The following is a 24,897-nucleotide window of genomic DNA, read 5'->3' on the forward strand; positions in this document are numbered from 1 at the left end:
TCTCTCACACAATCCCTATCTTACAATCTTTGGGAAACGGTATTAGCTGAGCCAAGATGTGCAGTCATTGGACTGGAGAGAACAGCTTTTTCTTTTTTCCCCCTCAGAAGGGCATCAGACTTCTTTGACATACGGTGGTCAAAAAACCTCAGCCTTAAAGCACAGCTATGCATAAACCCGAGTAAATCTCAGGTGGGATATACTCTTCAGGTCCAAATTCAACTGGTTTGGAGCACCAGCCCCAGTTTTTATTTATCCTATGAAGCCCTAGAAAACCCTCCCTGAGTGGGATTTAAAGACTTCATACAAAGAGTGCCATGTTAATGGATTTTACAGACAGTACACAGTGAAGCACTGCAAGTGGGTTAGCAGAGGAGATCATTGCTGGGAACAAGCCCCGCATGTACTATTAGTTGACATAAAGCATTGCAATGGAGATAGGGAAGAGTATAGATGTCAAAACAGGAACAGAACATGGGCTGCCACTTTCAGAACTTGCAGCAACTGTATAGATCCTCTCAGTAAAATTGCTGAAAAATAAACGTCTCTGTTTCCAAACCTGTATACGCAGTAGTTGGCACCTTTTGTAACTTCTCAAGCAGGAATAAGCTATGCCTGCACTGTGAGTGCAGTTAGCTCAGCCTAGCCTAATGTTAGGAAATCGGGCTCAGCACTAGGAGAGAAGCTGGAAAACAAAGCTGTGCTGATGGCCTGATATCCATACTGCCTTTGTTTGCAGGGCTCTACTTCGGGGTAGCTTTGCCTTGGTTTTATCGGGTGTGCTTGCATGGGGGACAGTCACAGCTAGCACTGCAAAACAGTGCATCAGGAAGGACATGAACTGGAAGTCTGAACTACCAAGTTAGCTCTGTATAGATCTTCCTGGCAAAAACAAAACTGACAAGAACAAATTATCAAGCTGTTTCCAGGGTGTAATAGTGAAGTGTATGGCAGCACTGCAAACAGCAGCAGTCAGTGCTCCTTTCACTGCACAAAATGAAGCCTCCCAGCAAATCCCTAAGTTTTCTTACCCCAAAGACAAAAGAATGTACATCAAGGAAGAGGAGGTGAAATTGAGGCATGTGTAAAAACATGAGCATCAAAGTTGAGAGAGATGCAAAGGACACAAGGAATGCACAGAAAAACAAGAGGCCTGCAAAGCATTACTTTTAAAACACCAACTCATAGCCAACAACAGCAAGCACAGGATGTAGGTGGGGATTCAGATAATCCATATTAGCCATCAAAACAACAAAGTGTAGTGAGGATGCTGATGACACGAGACTCTTTCAAGAGCTCCCTCTGCTCCTGCCCTTCACAGGACAAGGCATACAAGAATTTCCTATTTCAGAATAAGTAGGAAAAGTAGCTCTACAAAAATAAATAAATAAATAGATAAATAAATAAATGGCAAGGCACAATTATTTTAACACTAGAATGTTTCATTCTGCAGTACACAGTCATGTATTTGGATTTATTCTGCAGTAAACCAGAAAGACATACCTAGTATAGGGAGGCAGAGGCAAAGTAATCCGGGTCCACTTGTTGAAAGTGTCTGATATGAGAATCCTCTGGAGATGGTATTTGTTGCATTCCACATTAGTGGGAAGACAGTCTCTCAAAATTGGGTGCCAGGTAATTCCAAGGTCCACGGAATACTCCAGTTCAATAGCTAAAGGTGGAGAGTTGGTATATTAGCTGAAGTAGAGGCCCCCATCAACCGGTCAGCTGGTAACCCCAGAGATCTTAAGTCACAAGACTACACTGACAAAACAACAACCCAAAGCTTTTCAAAACACTGTCAGAAGCATGAAGGTAACCCCTTCAGTGGCTGTGCCAGTGGACGTGCTGCATGTTGCTGAGCAAGTGCAGCTCAGAAGGCTGCAGTACACAGCAGCCACCCAATGCAAAGGACTGCAGGTGCAAAGATAATCTGTCAAGTCACCAGAATTAATTCAAACCAATTTCTTGTAGCTGCTCTGTACAAGAAAGTGATGTGACAGCATAATGACCAGAAACTTCTTCGTTTTTCAGTCTGAATGATGAGACTCAGATGGCTGTAATCTTTTGTAAAGCACAGCAACGCTCAAATTCAAACTTCTGACTCTTCAACAAGATGGTTTAGTCACATTTTCAATCCGCTCCAGACCAGACCATTTCAGTATCTGACATAAACAATTTTTAAATGAGTTTGTTAGTCAGTGAGCTTGTTTTCATTCAAACACAGCCTAGCCATATTAAACTGATGTATTCATTTCTCAGCAAGAATCAGCAATTTCTTTGTTTTGCTTATAAACTTTCATTATGAAAAACAAAGATTAGTCAAGCTCACAAAATACTTCAAGATAAACTTTTATGAAGACATTAAAAAGTAAATAAAAACAGGCACGAAACTGTAACTTGAAGTGAATGTTCCAGCTGCCAGGCATTCTGGCTCAGTAAAAAATGGAATGTGATTGCATGTGAGAGGGGTGGTAAATTTGTTATCTCTTTTTATTTGCTACTGAACCATTACTCTCATGCACAGAGAATGACACTTAATCACTTGTTCCCAAGCAGTGGATACAACACCGTGGCAGTGGGATTGGAGTAAGACAGCTGATAGTCTTTTTCATACATGAGTTGAACTGCAACTTAACTGTCCAGAGGGAAAAACACACCTTAGTTTTGACTTAGGTTTCTGACACCAGCAATAAATGCTGATCACAATTCCTGACAGAAATATGTAGTTTCCCTTTGTTTCTCAGTTCTTGTTATGATGGATAATGGCACAAGAACACAAGTGAATTTTCCCGTACAAGAGAAGAAGAGAAAGTGCAGGATCTACTAGGAATTAATTACCATAGCAGGAGTCTGTGACAGAGCAGGATGCTGCAAAATCTATTTGCAAGAAAGAGTCTTCATTGACAACGATGTCTGTGGTTACAACATAGCGGGTGCTGGCTTTCTCAATGAATACCAAAGCATCTCCAGTAGACCCACAGACTGGCATTTTTGTTCCACCAGGATGGAGCAGCCACTTTCTACTATCCAGCGTAGTGAAGTCATCTTCTAATACTGTATTGCCAGAGATGTTTCCTCCAATAAGAATCTGAAACGTCATACAATGAATTGTTACTGAAATGAAACCATGTTTAAAAGTCTTCGCAAATGCATGTGACAGAAAGTCCTGTGGGAGGTAAAGATTTAGTGATCTATGCACATGTATTCTGTTGGTCCAAAATGGACAGATTTACTTTGTGTTTTAGGTTGTAAGGGAAGGGAATAGACCTTTCCTGTAGAGGGATCCTAAAGAGATTGTCTTAGCTTAGGGAAATGAAATTCATCCTGGATGAGGCAAAAACTACTCACCGAAGTGAATGTTGGTAGGAGCAAAATGACTACACTGACATTTTTCCTTCTGACCGTTGAGCTCTACCATAATCTGGGGCACTATTATCTGATTGCATCTGATGATTGAAATGGGGAAACATTCTCTTTTAGCAGTGGCTTTCAGAGATGAGGTTTTTACTATTGAATAAGTAAAGCAGAAGTAATTCTTATTTGCAATTCTTCATTTGATTACTGATTGTCCTGAACAAATATAACTAACTAAATTCAATGAAGACAGAGGAATGAAAGAATAAGGCCTTTATTTTTCATTTTTAAATGGATGAATGGGAAGTAAAATTAAACACCATTAAATGTGGCTAGAAGGTCAGCATCTGTTTTCTTCCTAACTAAATGCTGTGAAAAATATTCATAAATATTTAAACAAATTCAACTGAGACAGTCCAAGAACACTATTTTTGGTGCAAGGACGTCAGTGGAATTTATTGAGATTTACACCAAGTCATACGAAGCAATGTAATCTGGTGTACAGAAGTCAAATATGAAAGCAAACTTCTACTGCATGGATGTGAATTGAAGTTTTTCTATAGCTTTTTCTATTACATTCTGCAAAGGAAATTCCATTTTCATATAGATTCAAAATAATAGATATTTTCTTACTGGACCTGGATTTTGCATGCTAAGGATGACTGCAATGTGACCAAGTGGCTCTACCTATGTATAAAATACCTTCCTAGCTCCAAAATAGACATATGGTACCCAACAATGCATTAAAAACACAAACTTAGCAAACAGTAATTGTGCTTCTACCACAGATTAGTATAATCTTGGAATATATTCGTAAAACTCATTTTTGGATGACCCAGAGAAATGACATAAGGCAACAAAAGGGAAACATTGAGACAACACAGTATGTGTTATATCATATAACTGTGTTATATACATAAGTATATATGCATTCCATGTATATATTTATATAAATAAGTTTATGTTAAAAAACAACAACAACAACAACAAAAAAAAAGAGTGCCTACCTGATCAATGACCCAGGGACTGTAGAAATGCCCATTCTCAGATGGCTGCCACCAGCGAAGTCGAGTGGAGCTGGAACGAGCCTTCATGGGGATTTCCAGGGCAATGTATCGTCCCACGTTGCTGGAGTTGCTGAAGAGGAACTCCTGGAGAAGGCTCCATGTGAGACCACCATTGAGAGAATACTGCAGAAGAACAGGCTGGCTTCTGGGGTCTGGCACCCCCTTACCGCATCCCAATCGCATGAAGAACTGCACAAACCTAACAGTGGGAGGAATTACTGTAAAGGTTTCTTTTCTTCAACATCCTACACAGCAAACCAGAGTGATAAGCCTCATAATTCCTTGGAATAACAGTTAGCCATAGGACACCTTATGATTTTAGACAGGTAGGTGGGATGGCAAAAATTCCTTTTGTCTGTGTGGTAGTTTATCAGGTGCTGAATAAAGCTGCTCATTCATGTTGTGAGCTTTTGTCTGTGTAGCAGATGGTGCTGCAAGTACCAGAAATGGAATCCTGGGTGAAAGTTCTATCCTGTAACCTCTGAGTACAGATTTTAGTGGCAGAAAAGCTACAGTGCTCTAACTCTATCTGACAGAGAAAATTCGCAGCTACAAAGTACTATTTTTCAACATATTCACCACCATTATCTACGTGTTTTTGCCAGCAATGAACAAGAGCCCACATGCTGTGCTTGTAAAATTCTGCAACAGCAGAGATGAGCCACTGTTACTTGTAGCACTGCTGAAATGCCCCATGAACCACCTCACTGTACTCACACCCACTGTATGGTCTCCATAAATGCTCAGCAAGTGTCAATGAACGTCAATAGGTGCCATTATTTCCACATAGAGGCATTCAGTGACACACCTTTGCTTCATCCACATTCCCACATCGGATGCCATTCGGTCACACTGCCCCTCTGCTGCCATCCATCACATCAACATCATATAATGGGATATTGGGTGGAGGGTTCAGCCTCTACTACCATGCTACCAACATCTGTCTCTGAAGTTTCGGACCAACAGAATAAAACATGAGGCATTACTTTTGGAGCAGCCCTCATAGATCATATTTTGCTATGAATTTGCTGAAATGCTTTAATGTAAAATAAAATCCTCAATTTTTCAGTAGCACAAACTAGCAAGAATCAGGATAGGACAACAAAGCATCTTTCACTCAGGGACCATTTTGTCCATTTAGTCAGCATGGGAAATTTGTCTAAATCACACCACTTAAATGTGCTGCCTTCCCTGAAGCCAGCTGTAGACACCCAGGGACACGAATGCTTTCATCCTCTTTTTAATTGGCTACTCCAAAGAGGTACAATAGATAGACCTGTATCAAGCTGTGAAATTCTTCCTGTTAGCTAGTGCTTATAAATAGCACTCCAAAGCAATTGGAGTGGGGGAACCACTGTTGCAATGATATTTACCCATCTGACTTGCAGGGATATTACAAGTTTTAATTCATGTTTGCACAGCTCTTGTTCAGCTTTAAAGCGCTCTATCTGTTCTAATTATGATTGCATTCGAGCTGCCTGGCTCATGGTTAAATGAAACCCTGCACGCAAGTTTTGTATCAAAAGTGCTGTTTGGTTTTGATCTGCAGGTAGATACCCTGGGATTGGGAGTTGCAGAGGTGCTGAGGAGACAATGCCTCAATAAAACACCAGATCCACAAGTCAATTAATTCTAGTGTTCGCTGCGACTCACCGTTCTCTTGGTGCTATATATATCCTCTTTTGCTATAGATTAAATCTACCTCCACGTCCCAGACGTAACACATTGCTTCTGCTGCAAAACAGTACTGCAGACCCTCATGGATCGACATAGCATCTATAGTGGATTGGACTCACTGCTGGTAAGCCTTTGTTCCTCTTCAGACTCTCTCTGACTGACACATTATTTAATGGAAATAAACCCAGGTGGACTTTTCTCTGTTGAATCTGCTCCCAGTGGGTTAATATTCTTTCATCTGCATTTTTACTAGTGTAGTAACAACTTACTCCAAAATAGGTAACATAATGTTTAACCATCTTCATTAAAAAGATAGCAGATTTAAATATCTCTTGTCTCACCCCGAAGTTATTTCACAAAGGTTCTGCCTGTTTTGGAAAGGATAAGCAAAGTTTTCTTATCAATCTAATAATGCTGAAATGCATCAATATTCCAGCAATTCAGAACCGATATTTGATCAGATGTGATACCTAAAATGTACCATCTCTACTGATACTTCACGCTGTGTAGTTTCAGCTGCTGTTATCACTGTAATGGCAAGATACTATCCCCCATTTTAAATACTTTAAAATGTAGAGATGATGGTGGTGGATACTGGACTGGGGAGTCCATTTGATTTAAATTCCCCCATGCAGAGTGGCACACAGCACTGACAGCACTGCTCAGCTGTGTATTTCAGGAGATCTCTAAGAAGAAAAGCGAAGGGCTTTTAATGTGATTACTGAGTCCGGCACTCTTTAAAAGATCTGTTAGAAATGCTGGTTCTTGCTGGTTTCTGTCATTCCTGGCATAAATAGAAACCTTTCCCCAGGCCCCAGGCAGAACTTGGCATATCTGTATCAAAGCCAAATCTGCTGAGCTGTTTTGCAGGTGGCCGACAAAGTCAGCCTGAAAATGAAGTAAATCCCACTGCTTTTCCTTTAGGTTTCTACAGAGCAGTCCACAGCAACGCCTTTACAGCCTGCCTTGCAGTTCAGAGGAGGACATACAGTTATTTGTTGATAACTGTTATTTTTCATGGCATACACAAGAAATGAAACATGCTGCTCTGTTTTTCTTTTATTGGGACAGGAGCCATTTATCTCCATGTAACACCTTGAGGTCAACATATGCAAATCCAGCTACATACTTTCATGGAAAAGAGATAAATTACGTCCCTTTGAACACGAGCAATTACAAAATCATGTCATTTAGTCTAATGGAGCAACTTACAGGATCCCTTGTCTCTTTTATTAGACAATCTTTTAATATCAGAACGGTCTAGGAAATCAAATTACTGTAGCATATTGATGTGTGTGTTCACTAAGTTCTGAAAGAAGTTTGCTTTGAGTAATCTCCTAAATTCAATACAGGGATCTCAACTATCGCACTTCACTGAAGGTCAGCTAATTGCTTATCTAAAAATGTAATGGTCTGAAATTAGGCTCCCTTATCGATCATGAGGCTCTTCATTGAAACCATTATTTAGAGGCTCAATGCTAATTAAGACAAGAAGGCAAAAAGAGATAAATTGCCTGTTAAAGTGTTTCTCACACAGCATTAGAAAGGAAAAGGGAGCTTGCAAGGTACCCGTGGTAAAAAGTAATAACCTAAGGATAGAAGCTAAGATACAAAATAAATCAGAAAACAACCCCTATTTGTCAGCACACACACAATTAGGATGTGATTAGGATGTGGTTGAATTTATATGAGTGCGACATTTTTTATGTGGCTTGCTTAGCATGTCTCTCTCATTAAATACCTCCTCTCTGGTCCACATGGTCTCTAAATACAGTAGAAGTGTTTGTTTTTTCAGTTGCTGTATAGCTGGTGACAGCTTGATGGGAATTTCTCAGTGAATTATTGGAAACAAATGTGCACAATAAGAAGAAATTAAGCTTCAGAAATGAAAGAATTATGAGCTGATGAATGTAACAGTTATACTGGCAGCAGATCCTCCTGTTTCCACAATGGCTCTTAATACAACAAATATGACAAGCAGAGCGTATGACATACAAACAATTGCCCATGTTATCCATTTAAGAAATAAAACATGAACTATTGAAGATGATTGAAGGAAAAAAAGTAGCATTTAAATGGTTAATCCCACTCAAGTTCAAGTTAAATTTAAAATGGTAACAGTGTTTTAAAAAGGAGAATGTGCTAGAGTAAAGAAGGCAGACTGTATCAGCTTGCCCTTACCACAGAAGTATCACATATGTCCTATTCCTCAGTATAGTATTTCTTCAGTGACATTCTGAAAGGACTTAAAAATTGTGTTACCTTGCTTGTGACAAATCTAGGTCTCGAGTCATCAGCATACGTAAGCCTTCCTCGTTAAAGAAAAGGTTGTTTCCTCCAGACATGATGCCACATTTCCTTGATGGCTTTCCACCACTCACAAGCAGGAATCTATCAGACTCCAGCTGACCTGAATACACAGTAAATACATATTTATGATTTACTCTGAAGTGCTCCCACTGCAGGAGAACTATTTCCAGAGGAAGAGAGCTAAATTAAACATAACATGCAGATTGAACGAACATTCATGCCAGTGTTTCTGAGTCAATGCTTTCTAGAAAACTGCCACAATTCAAAGCCAAAAATAAACTGTAAACAGAAGTATTAAGTTTGGGACCTTAGCCTCCAGTTTTTCACAGGATTTCCTATTTCTCTTCATTTTTTTTGTACGACGACAGCAACGTATCCATCCACCTCAATAGGGAAACTTTGCATGCCATATGCTAGCATGTGATCTAGGGCTGGTGAAACTTGAAGTGAACAGTAGCACCTATGAATGGAGGATTTTGCTTCCCAGGTGCTACTTCATTCAAAGTTCTTGCAATGCTTATTTGTAAGGGAATCCTCGAGGTGTTTTTAGAGGTATTTGCATGGATGCTGCTTATACTCGGGTACTTGAGGGGCTCTGAGTTTCTTCTTGGCTATTTCCACTCAGAGTCCTGCTCTGCTGTTCAATGCAGAGGTATGAGGTGTGCTTTGAAACAATGTTTGCAGTGTGAAGGCCACTCAAATTTCCCTTGTAGTGAGAAACTGCATAGCCCTGATGCCCTTCTATTTCCTTCACTTGCACGTGTGCTGTCTGTGCTGAAGTCAAACCACCCAACTGTATGTACTTGAACAATAAATATACATTTTGTTAGAATTAGACTGACATACCTCTTTCAAAAAATATTGTATACCAACACTTCCTTCTACAATTATTTTTTTTCACGTGTAGAATTTTAAGAAAATCCATTTCAGTGAAGATTTTATATTCCAGCATGAAAAACTAAGCAAGGAGTCAGATACTCCACAAAAGGCAAATGATAGCCATCAGATGCTCAGAAACCATGCTTAAGAATTACATTTAAAGAAGTTCATAGTTTCACAGAGTAAATCAAATTGAGAAGCATGCAGAAGGTGAGGAAGATGGTACTATTTCATCCCTTCAGCCCTTAATTCCACTAAGACATACAGGCAAAATTCATGCTAAAAATGAAAAGAGATACCTTCAAAATCATCCTTAAGGAAATCAGGATTCTTGGTACTTATTTTGCAGGTTGGCCCAGAGTACCCTGGGTCACAGATGCACTTTGTGCCATTGATGCAGCTGCCGTGCCCACTGCACATCTCCTCACACTGCGGACCGATGTACACGTTGTCAATGGCCCACGTCACTGGCTGGGATCCAGCGGGATAAAATCCTTGGTACCATCTGAACCTTGCCAACCTGAAAAGGTGTAAAGTGTACTTAATTCAAGCGATGGGGTTTTCATTTTTTTCTTTGTATACCATATGTATACACTGTACCATATATAGACCTGATAAATAATTTAATTCTAGAAATGAACTGCTATATCCAATTCCTTCATCTTGTCATCTTCATGCTGACATTCAGTGCAAATACCAACAGAAATAGAAAAAAAAAACCCAAACATTATTCATTTGCTGTAATTCCAAAACTGAATGTCAGACTTGAAAATGGGATTTGAAATCCAGCCACTCTTCTCACTGTCATTCTTGGGGAGGATAACTGGCTACAGTCAGATGGATTTCCTTCTGCCTTGGTTTACAGCATCTGGGTCAGACCAGGCCGCTTCCATTCTTTCCCGGAGAATGAAATCCTGCTTCACACTGCTACCTTGCCTCCAGGGTGGACTACCTGTGGAACTGGGCTGGCAAAATCTCAACCTCAGTTACATGGACAGAAAACATGATCTGCCATGTCACGGGGTATTCAGCTTGCTTTCAGGCAGCTTAATCTTAAAACAGACTGATAGTGCAAGATGTTAATTTAAACTATATTCTCCTTTGGGTTCTGGCCTGTCATTTTTAATTTGCTGCCTAAGTACTACTTGCACCAATGCTGCTTGTAAAGAGGAACAGACAGGGGAAGGAGGAAAAACAAACTGAGCAGGGGAAAAGCACATGAGAGACTAATATTATTCCCACATGAGGAAATGTTTCAAAGGAGGAAGGAAACTAAAAGGGTAAAAAGGGAAAAGATCTTAATTGCATTACATGTTTTATACAGCTTGTTAGAAACCAAATGCTGCAGATGAATCAATAGCACAGGCAGCTGACAAGAGTTTGGCTTTTTATTTGCTTAAAAGGAGTCTTGACAATGTAATTCAGGTGGTACGAGGTAATTGATCAGTGAGGATACTGCTAGCAGTTTCAAGAGAGATACCCATAAACCAGCATCCTGCTGGGAGTAAAAAGACATTGTTTTTATCATGCCCAGTGTTTAAGGATGTAAGTGTGAAGTTGGAAATGTTTCAGATTCTTCTCTAGAGGAAATTTCTGTCCCTTGGGTTGGATTCATTCCACCCATGTAAATTTCTTGTCTCAGCCTCCCTGCTGGTCCGAATGAAGTGTGCGTTGTAACTGAAGCAGAGGGTTAAATGCTGGTTTTGATGAAGCCAGCAGGAGTTTCTTCACTGACCCAACATGTCCAGGTGTTTTCCTTCAGGGCCCAGCTGGAGAACTGATTCTTAGTTACAGCTATCTGCTTGGTACACACATTGATTTCTGAAACAACACATGTAGTGGAAATAACTGAAAATATCTTCATTTAAATAAATCATTTGACATCTTGGGGATGAAAACACTGGTTCTTTTAAGCATTACACAAAGAGCCATGGTTGGTATTTTTTCTTGTTACTCTGGTGGATTTTGGTAGAGAAAACTCCTCTTCAGCCCTCTAGCCCAAGAATTTAATGGCGTTAAGTGCTCCATGGATGCTGAGTTCAGCTGATTATCAGCAACTGATTTCAGATGGCTGGTCGCTCTTCAAGAAGGAAGTTTTAAAGGCTCAGGAGCAGGCTGGCCCTCTGAGATGCAAAATGAGCTGGTGGGGAAGAAGACTGGTGTGGATGAATAGGGAGCTATTCTTGAGGCTCTGGGAGAAAAAGAGAATCTACCTCCTGTGGAAGAAGGGACAGGCGACTCAGAAAGAGTACAGAGAAGTTGTTAAGATGTGTAGAGAGAAAATCAGAAAGGCAAAAGCCCAGCTTGAAGTCAACCTGGCAGCTAGGGTAAAAGCGCCGCCTGGGGGTAGCGAGGCCCTACAGAGGGATCTGGACAGGTTTGAGAGCTGGGATGAAGCCAATGGGATGAGGTTCAACAAGACCAAATGATGGGTCCTGCACTTTGGCCACAAAGACATTGAGGCCCTGGAACAGGTTCAAAGAAGAGCAACAAAGCTGGTGAAGGGTCTGGAGCATGGGCCTTATGAGGAGTGTCTGAGGGAGCTGGGATTGTTCAGTCTGGAGAAGAGGAGGCTCAGGGGAGACCTTATAGCTCTCTATAACTTCCTGAAGGGAGGTAGTTGTGAGGTGGGGGTTGGCCCCTTCTCTTGTGTAACTGGTGATAGGACTAGAGCTGCAAGCTGCGCCAGGGGAGATTCAAGCTGAACATTAGGAAATACTACTCTGAAAGAGTGGTCAGGCAGTGGAATGGGCTGCCCAGGGAGGTGGTGGAGTCACTGACCCTGGATGTGCTCAAGGAACGTTTGGACATTGTGTTGAAGGACATGATTTAGTGAGAACTATTGGTGATGGTTGGACTGGATGATCTTGTGGATCTTTTCCAACCTTGGTGATTCTGTGACCAATAAGGAAGGAATAGGAATACAGTCAGGCAAATGAGACAGAGAACTAAATCAAAATAACTGGAAAATGTACATGAGTTGGGAGTCTGTACTGTCAACACTCCCATTTGGAGGGTTGCATTGGTAACTGGGTAAAGGGTTGAATAAATCTAGGCTAAAAAAGAAAGATGGCTTAAGTGCTGCAAGAGATGTCTAACTATTCAATGTTTGAAATGTTAACTGTCATAAAATAGAATATTCAAGTTTAAAAATTAAACATTTTCTTCAATTATTAAATATCCAGGCTTTCCAAATTTGGTTCTTATCTCTTATATAGGTCTCATATTTTCAGAGGCATTTGTAAGGCCTCTCATTTAGTGAAAGAACCACTGCATGCAGTAGATTCATAAATACAGTCTCATAGTTGCATAGCTCATTTTCATTCATACATACTACAGTTTAATCCTTAACGATGTGATCTTTTAAACAAACTGTCTTGACGCTATAAGATAGTTTTCTCTGGAAAAAGTAAACAGTATTGTTATATAGTTTGAAAAGTTATGTATTAACAGTCCTTCTAGCACATATTAATTTTCCATGCTGTATACCTCTCATCATCCAACCTAGCTTGTCCCACAAACATAAAAGTACCTAAATGAGAGCAGCAGTTAATTAATTAGAATCACAGAACTTTGTGACTATAAGAAACCTTGAGTAGTAGGTAGGTCTGCTATCCCTACACTGAAGTAGAATCTAGTTTGTACTAGCTTACCTTTTACTATATTTTCTAATGAATATCAGATTTCATGCAAATAAATAAATAACTAAATATATCCTTGAATTCAAATGTCTCATTCAGTAAAACCATTAAAGGAGCTTTAAAGCAGGTGAGTTTTTTACTATGCAATTCACTTCCATAAAAATGACACCAATCAGATATAAGGATAAATGGGAAATGCTAGCATTCAATATTAGCATTAGGCCCAACATGTTCTTTGGAATTGGCTAAACTTTAACTGCCATTCAAGGCAAAAGTAGAGTAACTCTTGTCATTTGGTTTGCTTAATGCCACAGTTCTTATGGATCACTAATACCAGGAGAATACTTTGAATGGAAACCAGAAAATAACACAAACAAACATGCATGTGGGTGGCACAGATGCTAGACACTTACCCACAGAGGTGCAGTCTTCCAAAGTGAATGACCTCCCTTCTCCAACCCTGAGTTGTTCCTGTATAGTAAGTGCTGCTTGGGTGATGTTCAGTGGAGCACAGGGAGCTGAGGTGGCTGCTGCTGCTGTAGCACAAGGGCAGAAGGAGGTGCCAGGTTGCTCCCAGATCTCGTGAGAACTCCAGTTTTACTGGGTCAGCAGAAGAGCTGTCAGTGGTGCAGCCAATATTGATCTGGAGTCCAAGACATGAAATGCAGAAGATGAAATAAGACAGGCTGGGACAACTAATCACTCATCGTCTTAGTCAGCCTCGGGCATATGGTACTGTATATATTCAGCTCAGAAGGTGGTGGTTTAGGAATTAATTTAACAACTGTGATGACAAACTCAGGCCATGCATATAAACATATACTCTTGAACACTGTCCTGCCTGCCCATGGGCATATTGCACTCTGGCTTTTTGTAAAATGAATGTGATAGGGAATTCTGAAATACTTCCACTAAAAAACCCACCAAAACTTAATTAGAGAAAATTCCAAAGGAGGAAAGTTGATAATGTGGTTGGAACAAATGCATCGGCTCATGCAGTTCTCTGTCAGGAAATGGAATTATCACACCACCAATAGAATATGCATTTTTAAAAACAGAAATATTAAACCAAAATGTGCAAATGTAAACTTCTGTTCAATTAGTGAGCTGCACTGCAGTCCTCCTTTATGTTACACTTCCAAAAAAAATGTTTATGTCAGAGAGATTATCCTTCAGGCTGTGGGCTTTTTCACTTCAATATGTTCCTTAGCTTACAATACTCACTACCTTTTCTGCTCATGTTTAGCAGCATTGCCGAAGGAGACAGCATTGGGAAGAGTATCATAGATGGGTTAGACTTAAATTGGGTGTCAGACCAAAACATAGTTTGGCAGCATCAAATATCTCAGGTGTTGGGTGTTGTGACAAGATTCCTGATGTCCAGAACAGTAAAATATAATACTAATACTGGTTGCCTGTAATAAATAACACGTTTTATGCAGAATTTGAGAACTTTTAAGACAATTTTATTGCATGCCGTTACTGCGAAGGTCTCCTTTTCTTTCATGATGATATTAACATGTTTGTTTCTGTTTCAGATTGCTTTTATAAAGGAAGAATTAGTTCCCTTGCAGGATGGCTATGCCATACCAGGAAAATGTACTATATATACCATCAAATAAATAAAAAACTATTGCAGCTGAAATACAAAGCCTATGAAACGTTTTGTACCTTTATACATCTTTGCAGTAGAAAATAGGTATCTTTTTAATATACTGCTCCAGAACAAAAATGTTTTTCTAAAGCCTAGGAATACTCAGAACTGTGCACTAATGTTGAAAATATCTATCCTACACTGAATATCCCTTGTCACTCTTCAGCAAAATTGAGAGGCATCAACCTACATTTGACTAGAAGATTTGTCTACTCATCTGGAAGCTCAGGGACGTGCTTGACCCCATATAGTTTTTGACTCTTGAGACACAGAAAAAAACTCTATTGCATTATGCATAGCTTCTTCATTTACTCTGATGTCCTCAAAAACGTGAGCTAAAGTCATTTAAATTTCTTAAAACATTGTTCTTATCACATATGGAAGTATGCATGGAGATTTGCTGAAGTTAATGCTCTGAAGACTTATGAATATCTTAAACTGACCTCAAACATTTTTGTTCTACAGGCAGTAATCTATATTTTAAAACAGAAAATGGTTTGCCTTCAATAATTTATGAATTAGTTGCATGACAAACTGAAGCATGCATGAGTACACAGCTAAACCAAGTTTTCTTGGATAACCACTAGTATCATTACAGTAATTGTTTTTAAACCAATATAATTTGCTGTTTAATGCTACAGCATGCTATGTCTTTGTTGAATTCAGCTTCATAATTATGGCTTGGTGATTTACATGAAATATTATTTTACAATATCTTAATGACAATATAATGACTTCCCTAAACAAGTACAGGATAGGCTAAAAGAGTACTTCTATCAGTATCTGTTCTAACCAATGTGCAGTTTAGATTTTAGGATAAACCAGAAACACAGTTTTAGACTATGTGTTGTCGTTGGATGTTCTGATTTCTAATGGCTTGATGGGAAGCACAAAAAATGTGCTCCTTATTCATGACACTTAGATTACTTCCTAGGAAGTTATGAATTCACACTGTTGTGGCAAAGAACAGCTTCCACGGGAGCTTCAATGAAAGCACAGGGGGAAGCAAAAGGAAAGCTGAAGCTTGGCTTTCTGACAGAGTACAGCCAGCACAGAAAAGCCAGCCTGTAAGAAAATAATTTCTAGTGACAGACATAAAGTTGTAGCTCTCCACTGGGTCAGATCATGGAAATACTACAACTACACTTATCCTGAGCAGGTTGTGAAGTGGCAATCTACACCTTCACTGTACTGCGGTGCTCATCATCTTGTCTACCAGTGGGGAATTTCCAGCATGTAGTATGTGTTATGTTAACAGTGCAAGTATATATGCATGGACAAAATAATAATTAGATAAGAAAACAGGAGACTTTGAGGCAGAAATTTCCCTCTGTGATAAATTTTTGTGATACATCTACAAGAGGGAAAGTAATATCAAAGCATTTACAAAGAAAATTAGAGAGACATCTCTGCTTCGTAATCATAATAGCTGGACAAATACACCAAAGAGCTGAGCCTGGACAACCAGAATTCCTAGACTAAAATGCAAAGTAACTTTCTGAGGACAAGTACCTCAAATTGGATTATAGTGTTTTCATTTACACTCAGATCCCTTGTTGTAATGGAGTGTTCTCCAACTTCATTTGAAACAAATACCATAGCTGAATCTTCCTCCCTGTGAAACAAGAAGAAAGGAATATCTTAGAATCAGTTTATTCCAGTCTTTTTCTTTTTTCTTTTTCCCCTAATTTATTGCTGAGATGCTTACGGAGCTCCCTTAGATGAATATGGGCAATAAAGCCCAATGTTTCCCCCAGGATAGAAAAACCAGTTGTCCTCTTTGGGACCAAAGTCAAAGGTATCCAGAAGTATAATAGGATTCTTCAGATTATTTCCATCAATAATGAAATCATCTATAATCCAGATTTCTTCTTTTTTGCCTACAAAGAAAAGGAGAACACTTCCATTAAAACTTAATAAAACTACTACTAAAAAGTAGATTAATAGCCTGTATTTATGAAATAAATTGAAAATAAAGGTGCTAAAGGAGAGACTTCATATGCAGTCTTTCCGTAGTCCCCATACTGCTCAACCAAATTAAACTTTATTCCTCTAAAATTTATAGAAGTCTCAACTAACTGAAGGCTGAAAAAACTACGTTGAGTCAATCTTCTGCTGAAATCACATTTGTTTTGAAATCATAGCATCAGTGTCATCATCTAAATGAGCCATGTTTGGCAGCCAAGAGCTCTTTGAGAGAGGAAAACTCCAATTGACCTTTTTTCAAATGGATCATGAATTTGAATGTGTTACAGAACTGGTGCTTTCAAACTGGAGTGGAATGATTGGATGCCAGATCTTTTGTGGCACTGTATTTTTTTGGTGTTTTTTCTTTTCTTTTCTTTTCTTTTTTTTTTTTTTTTCAATCTGTCTAAAAATCGTTGTGCTGCTCAGAGAAAGTTAAAGGTCTTCTTTTAAATGAAAATCCTTTTTACAAGAAAAAATTAGTTAAAAGTTTCAGGTAAGACCATTGGAAACATGAACTGGAACTGGATTCTCAGGCCTAGATTTCAATTTGCTTGTTAGAGCTGCACTAGGCATTTGCCTGAGTGGCATAAATAATTTCTCTATCACCAGGTCTGAATGGTTGTTGGAATTCTTAACAGTCCTTAATGCCAGCTTCTGCTAAGAGATATTCAGAAGAACAGAGAGCAGAAGAGAGTTTTCTTCAGCTGGCACATGTCCTCTAATCAGGAGAAATTAGCTATGTTCCTCTCGTGGTTTTCTACAGTCCTTTACAATTTAATCCAAAGATTAACTGCTCGGTGCATTCTCTTTCTAAATGTGCTTTTAATGCCTAGTTAATTCCAAGCAAGGTAGGCCCAATTCCCGTTTACACTTGGGACACATTTTATAATTTGAGCACTGTAATGAAGCCTAAGTGTAAATGAAAATCAGGTGCATTAAAAATAATGAGAAGGATGTGTGAACGTTATTGCTGCTGCTTGACTTCCCAAGACCTTCAGAACCAAAGCTGCATACCATCAAAGGTATTAGGTTAAGGCACTTCAACTTTAAAACATACAGAAGCTCTAGAAGAACTGTAAATATAATCTTTCGACAATTTTAACTGAAGTACTTGAAATATAAGACAACAAGATTTGAGAGTTTCTATTCTTTCTGAGTCCAAAAGTCCAGCCCATTACAGACATGAGCTTTGCAAGTAGATATGGTAACCCACAGGCATTGATCCTTACCGTTGTTATAAGGTTGCCAGAGTCTGAAACGTGTTGCATTGCTTTGGGCTGTGTAGGGCAGAGGAACATTGATAAAGAGAACATCTGTAGTCTGTGTGAAGTAAAACTCATCTATCAGATGCCAAGTGATGCCACCATTGACAGAATATTGCAGTAGAATAGAATGAGACCTCTCAGGGGTACCTGGAATGAGAAGGACATATATTTATGTTAATTAGAATCATAGAAACACAGAATCACTAAGGTTGGAAAAGACCTCCAAGATCATCTAGTCCAAATATCCACCTACCACCAATATTTCCTCACAAAACCATGTTCCTTATTAGAACATCTAAATGTTTTTTGAACACCTCCAGGTATGACTCAACCACATCCCTGGGCAGCCTGTTCCAGTGTCTCACCGCTGTTTTATATAATAAATTTTTCCCAATATCCAACCTGAACCTTCCTTGGCACAACTTAGGGCCAGTCCTTCTCGTCCTCTTGCTAGTTATCAGGGAGAAGAGGTTGAACCCCACCTCGCCGCAATCTACTTTCAGGCAGTTGTAGAGAGCTTCCTCTTCCAGATTGAACAATCCCAGTTCTCTCAGCCGCTCCTTATAAGAGTTGTGCTCCAGACCCCCTGCAGCTCTGTTGCCCTTCTCTAGACATGCTCCTGAGCCTCGGTGCCTTTCTTGTAGTGAGGAGCCCAAAACTTAACACACTACTCAATTTGCAGCCTCACCATTGCTGAGTACACAAGGACAATCACTTTGCTGATCCTGCTGACAACACTTTCTTATACAAGCCAAGATGCTGCTGGCCTTCTTGGCCACCTGGACTCATGTTTAGCCTGGCACTGCTATGGTAGAAGTTCAGGACCTGGCATTTGGTCTTGTTGAACTTCATCCCATTGGCCTCAGCTCAGTGATCCTGCCTGTCCAGATCTCTCTGTAGGGGGTTCCTATCCCCAGACTGAATGACGCTTCCTCTCAGATTGCTGTCATCTATAAACTAACTTTTTATTTGCTTGTTGTTCCAAGGTACCAGATATTATAATAAGCATCAGTACCACATCAACATTGGAAACAGAAGAGATCAACAGTGATCTTACCTTTGGCTATAAACTTAAATGAAAACTGGATGTACACAGTGTTAGTGCAATCTAGATCTCTTGAAACCAGCATTCTCAGTCCCTCCTGCAAATACAGAATGCATAGTGTGAATCACAGTTCCCACCATCAAAGATTCTCCGCAGCTTACTGTTTTTTGGATGCTGTCTGTTATTGACTGTTGTGTCAGTGAAAGAAGAGCTCTCTGTGCCTCACTTTCTCTCAGGCTACTAATGGTGATAGTGATAGCATCAGTATAATAATGGCAGGTGCTAGATAAGGGTCTGCAACCACCAGAGACACAGCTACGTGCTCAGGTACAGACACAGGTACAGCTCATTCAGCTCATGCTCTTAACCACCAGGATGTCTTCTGATCTGCAATCACTGTAGCTGACTTACTCAGACACTGAGCCATATAAACATTTTTTCATTATACTACACAGCAGCCAAGCACTCTAATTTCCAGGTAGTAAGTATCTTCTCTAGGAGGAGACTCTTTTCTGTACCTCAGAAAATATCTTTGTACAAATAACCTCTAGAGTTAAGGAGGGAGTGTTCTTTTTCCCTTAGTAAGGACAGGGAGCAGGTAGGATATGTCATAGTGACCCCTAAGGTCCTGTCCATCTCTACTGATGAGCTCAGTGTTTTATGGATCCTAGAGACAGACCTGATCCCTGTTCTGCAGAAATCTAGCAAACTCCACCTCACAGAGCTTCCCTCTTTCTCAGACCCCTTCCCCAGGGAACAACCTGCAGGAACAACCAATGCAAGTTTTAGACAATTCACATCCTCTGATTTGTGATTTAGAATAGCTAAAAAGGTTGAACTGGATTCTAGGTTTCATAAGGACATTTATTAAAAGAAATAATTTCTACACCTAAAGTTTTTAAACTTTGCTTTTCAGGGCCACCCAAAATTACCGTGTCAAGTGAAAAATCTCACGTGGGAACTTAAAAGTTGTGTACTTATTTGAACAAAAGCCTTTCAAGGATACAGATATTTCTCTGGTTTGCTGAAGAAGTGATAATTTCAGAAAACACAATATTTCCTGATTTTTGAGACCTTTTGTTAAAAAGAAAAAAACACAAAGAAAACTTCACAAAAATATAGCTAAGTAAAACATATTCTAACTACACATTGACTACACAGTCTACAGTGAGTAATGTCATTCAGAATATTCAAAAGACAGTCAAATTATTTCAGGACAGAGACATTACTGATTGTAATGTGTACTGTATTTCCGTATCACTCACTTGGCCTCAAGAAACTCAACTGCACAGTTTCATTCTTTTCCTTCAGAAGGTAAGGAGGAATTTACAACATGAATAAAAGGTATAGTAAAAACAAACAAACAAACAAAAACAAAACAAAACAAAAAGCTCATAAAAACAACCTGGACAAACATTGTGCACATTTAGAGCAGAAAAACACAAGGAAAATGAATAGCAAATTCTAGCCTAAAGACTTTGAAATAAACTTTTGGGGGAAACAACAAAAAAATTTATTCTTTCTTCTTAACTCTATTGGTTTACAACTTTTCTTTATTTTTTTTTTTTTCTCAATGTAATGAATCTCTGACCCCTTTAAAAATGAGAGCTGTTCCAGACTTGATTGTATCACCATTCAGGTTTCCCCTCTCAGCACCGTAGACCTCAGGCCAAAGGTCTGGATGCAAGTTACCATTGAAATCATCCTTCAGGACAGACGGCAGAGGAATGACAGGGACACAGTACGGACCACCAAAGCCTCTGTCACACCTAGCAACAAATTTGGAGGAAAAGGTATTATCCATCTGGCCTAAGTAAAACATATCTTTATATAAAGCATGTAAAGCAAGTCACTACTTACACACAGTGACCTGCATCACAGATGCCATGGCCTGAGCACATCCAAGGGCATCCTGTAGCCAACACCACATTATCAATAGCCCAAGAATCAACACCAGAAGCATAGTTGTATTGAATCCATCTGAACCGTGTTCTGGGAGAGCTAGAAGAAAACAGAGTGAATGCATTTCAGGCTACAAAATGTTGCTCCATAAGGTCATAAATAATAAAGTCCTGTAGATTTCAGGAGAATAAAATCTTTTTAATAAGCACAACACTTTGCATTCAGAACATTTATAGCCTAGCTGAAATTTGAAGTTTCAATTTCTCAGGTGATTTTTCAGTCAAAATCCAGCAGATCTAAAGGAAGATGCCCAAGATCCTATGATTCTATGACTTTCTGTGGAGCTGACCCTAGACCACTGCATAGCAAAATACCCACTGACTTTTACAGGGTCAGGATATCTTTATATCTGTAAGATTCTTTGGAAGAAGATGAGGATGACCTTGAGGAATGAACTATGGGATTAGAAACTAAGATGTGAATCCTAGTCCCAATTTTTCTACTATGTGTCCATTTTAACCACTTTATTTTCTAGGTGGTGGAATATACAATGCTGGGGAAAGACCTGTCAAGAATTATAGAAATACGCAGACTAGTGGTAAGTAAGATTATTGTCATCTGTTATTTCTGAACAAGCGCATGGTTTTAATCAGAAAGACGGATGCCAGCTTGTCTGCCGTGTTCATTTACAATGATGTGATTATATCACCAGGAGGCAGGCAGAACTCTGATTCTAGTTAAAAGTGTGAAGGTGGCACATCCAGTAACAAGCACTTTGACTTGCTGAATACTCTGATTAATGTGCCTAAATCTTGAATGACAAATAACCCTATTACTTATGTGCAATAACAGAAAACACCTTTATATGAGAGGATGGGTAAATGCATTAATTCTTGTTTTTTACTGGATAGATGTTAGAAAAGCTTGGTTTAGCAATCTTGTTCTTGCTGCCATAGTATAGGGGCAAGACTTACAAATTCACTAATCCAAATTTGTTACTTACTAAGTTCCTGCATCTCACATTACATCTGATGAAATATTCTGAAGCTGAATTTAGAATTCTGATGGCGTGACAACACACATTTAATAATTTAAAAGACATGCAGAAAATTCCCAAGATGGCGGATGTTCACTCAAATTAGAACAGCAAACTCTGTATTCATGCTAAACTCCAGAACAGGACTCACTTGGTTATGGGTGGAAGATAAACTGTAATTCTCTTCCAGTTCTGGAACCTTTCTGAAGTGTAGATGGAGCTCTCAGTGTAGTGCTGACAGCCAATCGTTGGAGGCACACACTCCTCTGTCACCAAGTGCCAGTCTCTCCCATTGTTTAAAGAGTACTGCAGGTGGATGCTATGAGAATTGCTGTATGGCTTGCTGCATCCCATGCTCAGCTCAAACTGCAGGAAAGTAGAGGCTGACACGTGAAAGTCCCAAGTTTCTGCATAACGAGGTTTTTCTGACAAAAGAGAGAACAAAATATATTCATATATATATAAAATTGTACGCCTTATGCATACGCTTCCAGTACTTTTGTTCAGATTTTTTATCTGCTTTTTCACCTTCTTTTCAGCTTCCCTGTCCTGCAGATAAGAATATATTCACATTTCTCTGCACCTCCCATCTTGCAAAACACGGCCCATACATAATTTATAAAATAAACACATACAAATTTATCAGTACTTGGTGACACATACCAATGTTTTCACTGAACACGAGAGCTGTATCCATAGATAGGCAGTCGATGTCTACCTGACCTCCTTGTATTCTGTACCAGCTTGCTTGTAAATCCACAGTTCCATCAAATTTATCCTGGAAGCCAGTCTGAGAGCTGTCATTCATCCCTATAAGCACATCATCCAAAGCCCACTGAGCTGAATATTTTCCTGTAAAAAGCAGAATGGGTGAGTTAGTGGAGTCATAGATCTGGGTTTTTTTAAGCCCACATCCTGCACTGACATAGTGAACTGTGGTCAGTCACATACTCCGACCAGTGCTAAACATGTTTAACACCTTTCTTAAGGAGGAACCTGGAGTCTGAATTATGTTTCTATTTCAGCTTCAGTGCCTTAATCATCACATACTGTCCTTGTGCCTGAATGAGCCCTCAGACTGAAGATTTTCATTTTATGGGTCACAACTTTCCTGCCATTCCTCACAGTTAAATCAGAAAGGCCTCTGACTAGCTCCCCAAATACCCTTTGACTGGAAAAGGGTTGTGCACACGGGAAAATATTAAAAGCTCTTGATATAGGAGGATACAGGAGACAATCAAAGAGATGCTGTTCACCTTCTCCTTCCTGGAATCATCTTTCTGTCCTACAATCATAATCTTCAACACATTTCTCCAGTCTTTCATCTCAATTCACCTTCCTACTAGCAAGCTGAAAATGTCATTTTACTGTACAGTCATTATTGTGCTCTTACAGAAGAAGAAGGAAGGAGCTTCTTGATAACCTGTGAGTTTACAGTGACGTGCCAGGACTTTTGTCTTGCCACTGTGAGGAATACAGGTAATGAGTGATAGGGCCAAGCTCTGTACCATAATTACATGAATGTAAGATGTGTTCTTTTCTTCCCCTAAGGAACTGCTGCTAAAATACATTTTGCTATATGCCTGAGTAACACCTGCAGGGATCCAGAGCTCCTGCCTTTCACAGAGGTAAAAAATTTAATAAGGACACTTACAATTGTAATAATGTGCTGCAGTGCAAGGGAGGAGCTGTTGATACCAGTAAGCACCATGGCATTACTTTCATCTAAGTATGCAGGAAATACTTGAGTGGGCTTTGAAGGTACAAAAGATGACAGGAGGAGTCTGAGGGTGTAGAGATGTTAATTCAGGGAGATGGCAAGCCACCATGCAGGGAAGTTCAAGGTCAATTTATGCTTCTCCTCCCAAATTAGACAAAAAGTGAGAGAAAACGTGTAGGCCATTTTACATGCCAGGCCACTTTATACTCAGGTAAGTCCTCATATCTTAGCACTTTCAGGTGCTATAGAAGAAAATCATGTCTGTAGAATGACTGAGGAATGTCTAAATACGTGCTTACAGCATCCAAACTGTTCACCTCAGTTTATTTTCTGTAACCAGAGGTTTCTGCAGAACATGCCCACATTGAGAAGTACTGATGTTTCTGGGTTGGTAAAGGCACTTAATGAATGGTGCTGCAGGATGGTGTTGCGTACCGTGTAGTGGCTGCCACCACCTGAAAGCTGTGGCAGAGGTTTTGGCCTCCCGTGGTAAGTCTATTGAAACAACCTGGGGTTCCAAGTATGACATGAAGTCCAGTTCTCTCAGTAAATGCCAGGTGATCCCATTATCATTTGTGTATTGAACGACGAGACCTGTAGTTAACAGTAAGTAAGGCAGTTAGTCAGGCTGTGTGGAAAAGAGAGGGCAGCTCCTCAGGAGTTGCCAGCCCTCATCCAACGTACACCACTGATGCGACAGTGCCTTCCATTTTCATTTATCATTTCCTGGTCCAAAGGCATTTTGTGAACAAAGTCCTATTGCGAAGATGACATGGTCTCACCATCTGCCACATATAACATTGCTTGTCTTCACCAAACCCAAAGGATAAAATCCCTAACTTAGTGAAGGGTCTGCAACTTCAGTGAAACTAATAGTTGCACCACAGAAACCACAGGAATAACGTGACTTTCTTAATATTATCAGTATTCATTTTTTATGGAGTATTCCCACCATTTGCGTGGGACACTAAGTTGTAATTCTGATAGTTGTGCTCCCAATAAGGAGCACCACACAACGCCCAAAGCATTCTTGAGCGATTTGTCTTAATATTTAGATAATTTAAGACAGTTTTCATATCTTACACGCAGCATAGTAAATACCAGCGCGTAGCAGAATTTTGAAGTCATTTATGAGCTCACTGCAGGGGACAGTGCAAGAAATAAGCACTTCTTATGGATATTTCACCTCTTGAAATTCTGGAGTGCTTTCAAATAACAGATTTTCTTGTGTCTTATATACAACTTAGAGAAGAATGATGACAGTTCTGAATTGGTATCAATATAAATGCCATGCACCAAGAAACAGTCCATTGATGTTAAATGGTTTATACTGAGAGGAAAACAAAGTGACATATCTACTAAACACCACTGATCTT

General features: G+C 39.5%; 1 protein-coding gene across 3 annotated transcripts in view; it reads right to left on the minus strand.

Moving 5' to 3' along the window:
• RELN (reelin) overlaps positions 1 to 24,897 on the minus strand; it is a 251,068-nt gene that overhangs the window by 24,531 nt on the left and 201,640 nt on the right. For all 3 annotated transcript variants that reach the window (XM_015884323.2, XM_015884245.2, XM_032442336.1), the window contains exons 32-46: positions 23,957 to 24,115; positions 22,465 to 22,653; positions 21,953 to 22,226; positions 20,724 to 20,864; positions 20,455 to 20,632; positions 18,876 to 18,960; positions 17,783 to 17,965; positions 16,294 to 16,465; positions 16,098 to 16,200; positions 13,345 to 13,574; positions 9,590 to 9,810; positions 8,364 to 8,511; positions 4,365 to 4,623; positions 2,842 to 3,091; positions 1,504 to 1,672 (exon numbers count right to left, since the gene is read on the minus strand). In XM_015884323.2, coding sequence (XP_015739809.1) covers positions 1,504 to 1,672; positions 2,842 to 3,091; positions 4,365 to 4,623; positions 8,364 to 8,511; positions 9,590 to 9,810; positions 13,345 to 13,574; positions 16,098 to 16,200; positions 16,294 to 16,465; positions 17,783 to 17,965; positions 18,876 to 18,960; positions 20,455 to 20,632; positions 20,724 to 20,864; positions 21,953 to 22,226; positions 22,465 to 22,653; positions 23,957 to 24,115 — 2,761 coding nt within the window. The remainder of the gene's footprint in view (positions 1 to 1,503; positions 1,673 to 2,841; positions 3,092 to 4,364; positions 4,624 to 8,363; positions 8,512 to 9,589; positions 9,811 to 13,344; positions 13,575 to 16,097; positions 16,201 to 16,293; positions 16,466 to 17,782; positions 17,966 to 18,875; positions 18,961 to 20,454; positions 20,633 to 20,723; positions 20,865 to 21,952; positions 22,227 to 22,464; positions 22,654 to 23,956; positions 24,116 to 24,897) is intronic.

The sequence above is a fragment of the Coturnix japonica genome, chromosome 1 (assembly GCF_001577835.2).
Source record: "Coturnix japonica isolate 7356 chromosome 1, Coturnix japonica 2.1, whole genome shotgun sequence".
NCBI lineage: Eukaryota > Metazoa > Chordata > Aves > Galliformes > Phasianidae > Coturnix > Coturnix japonica.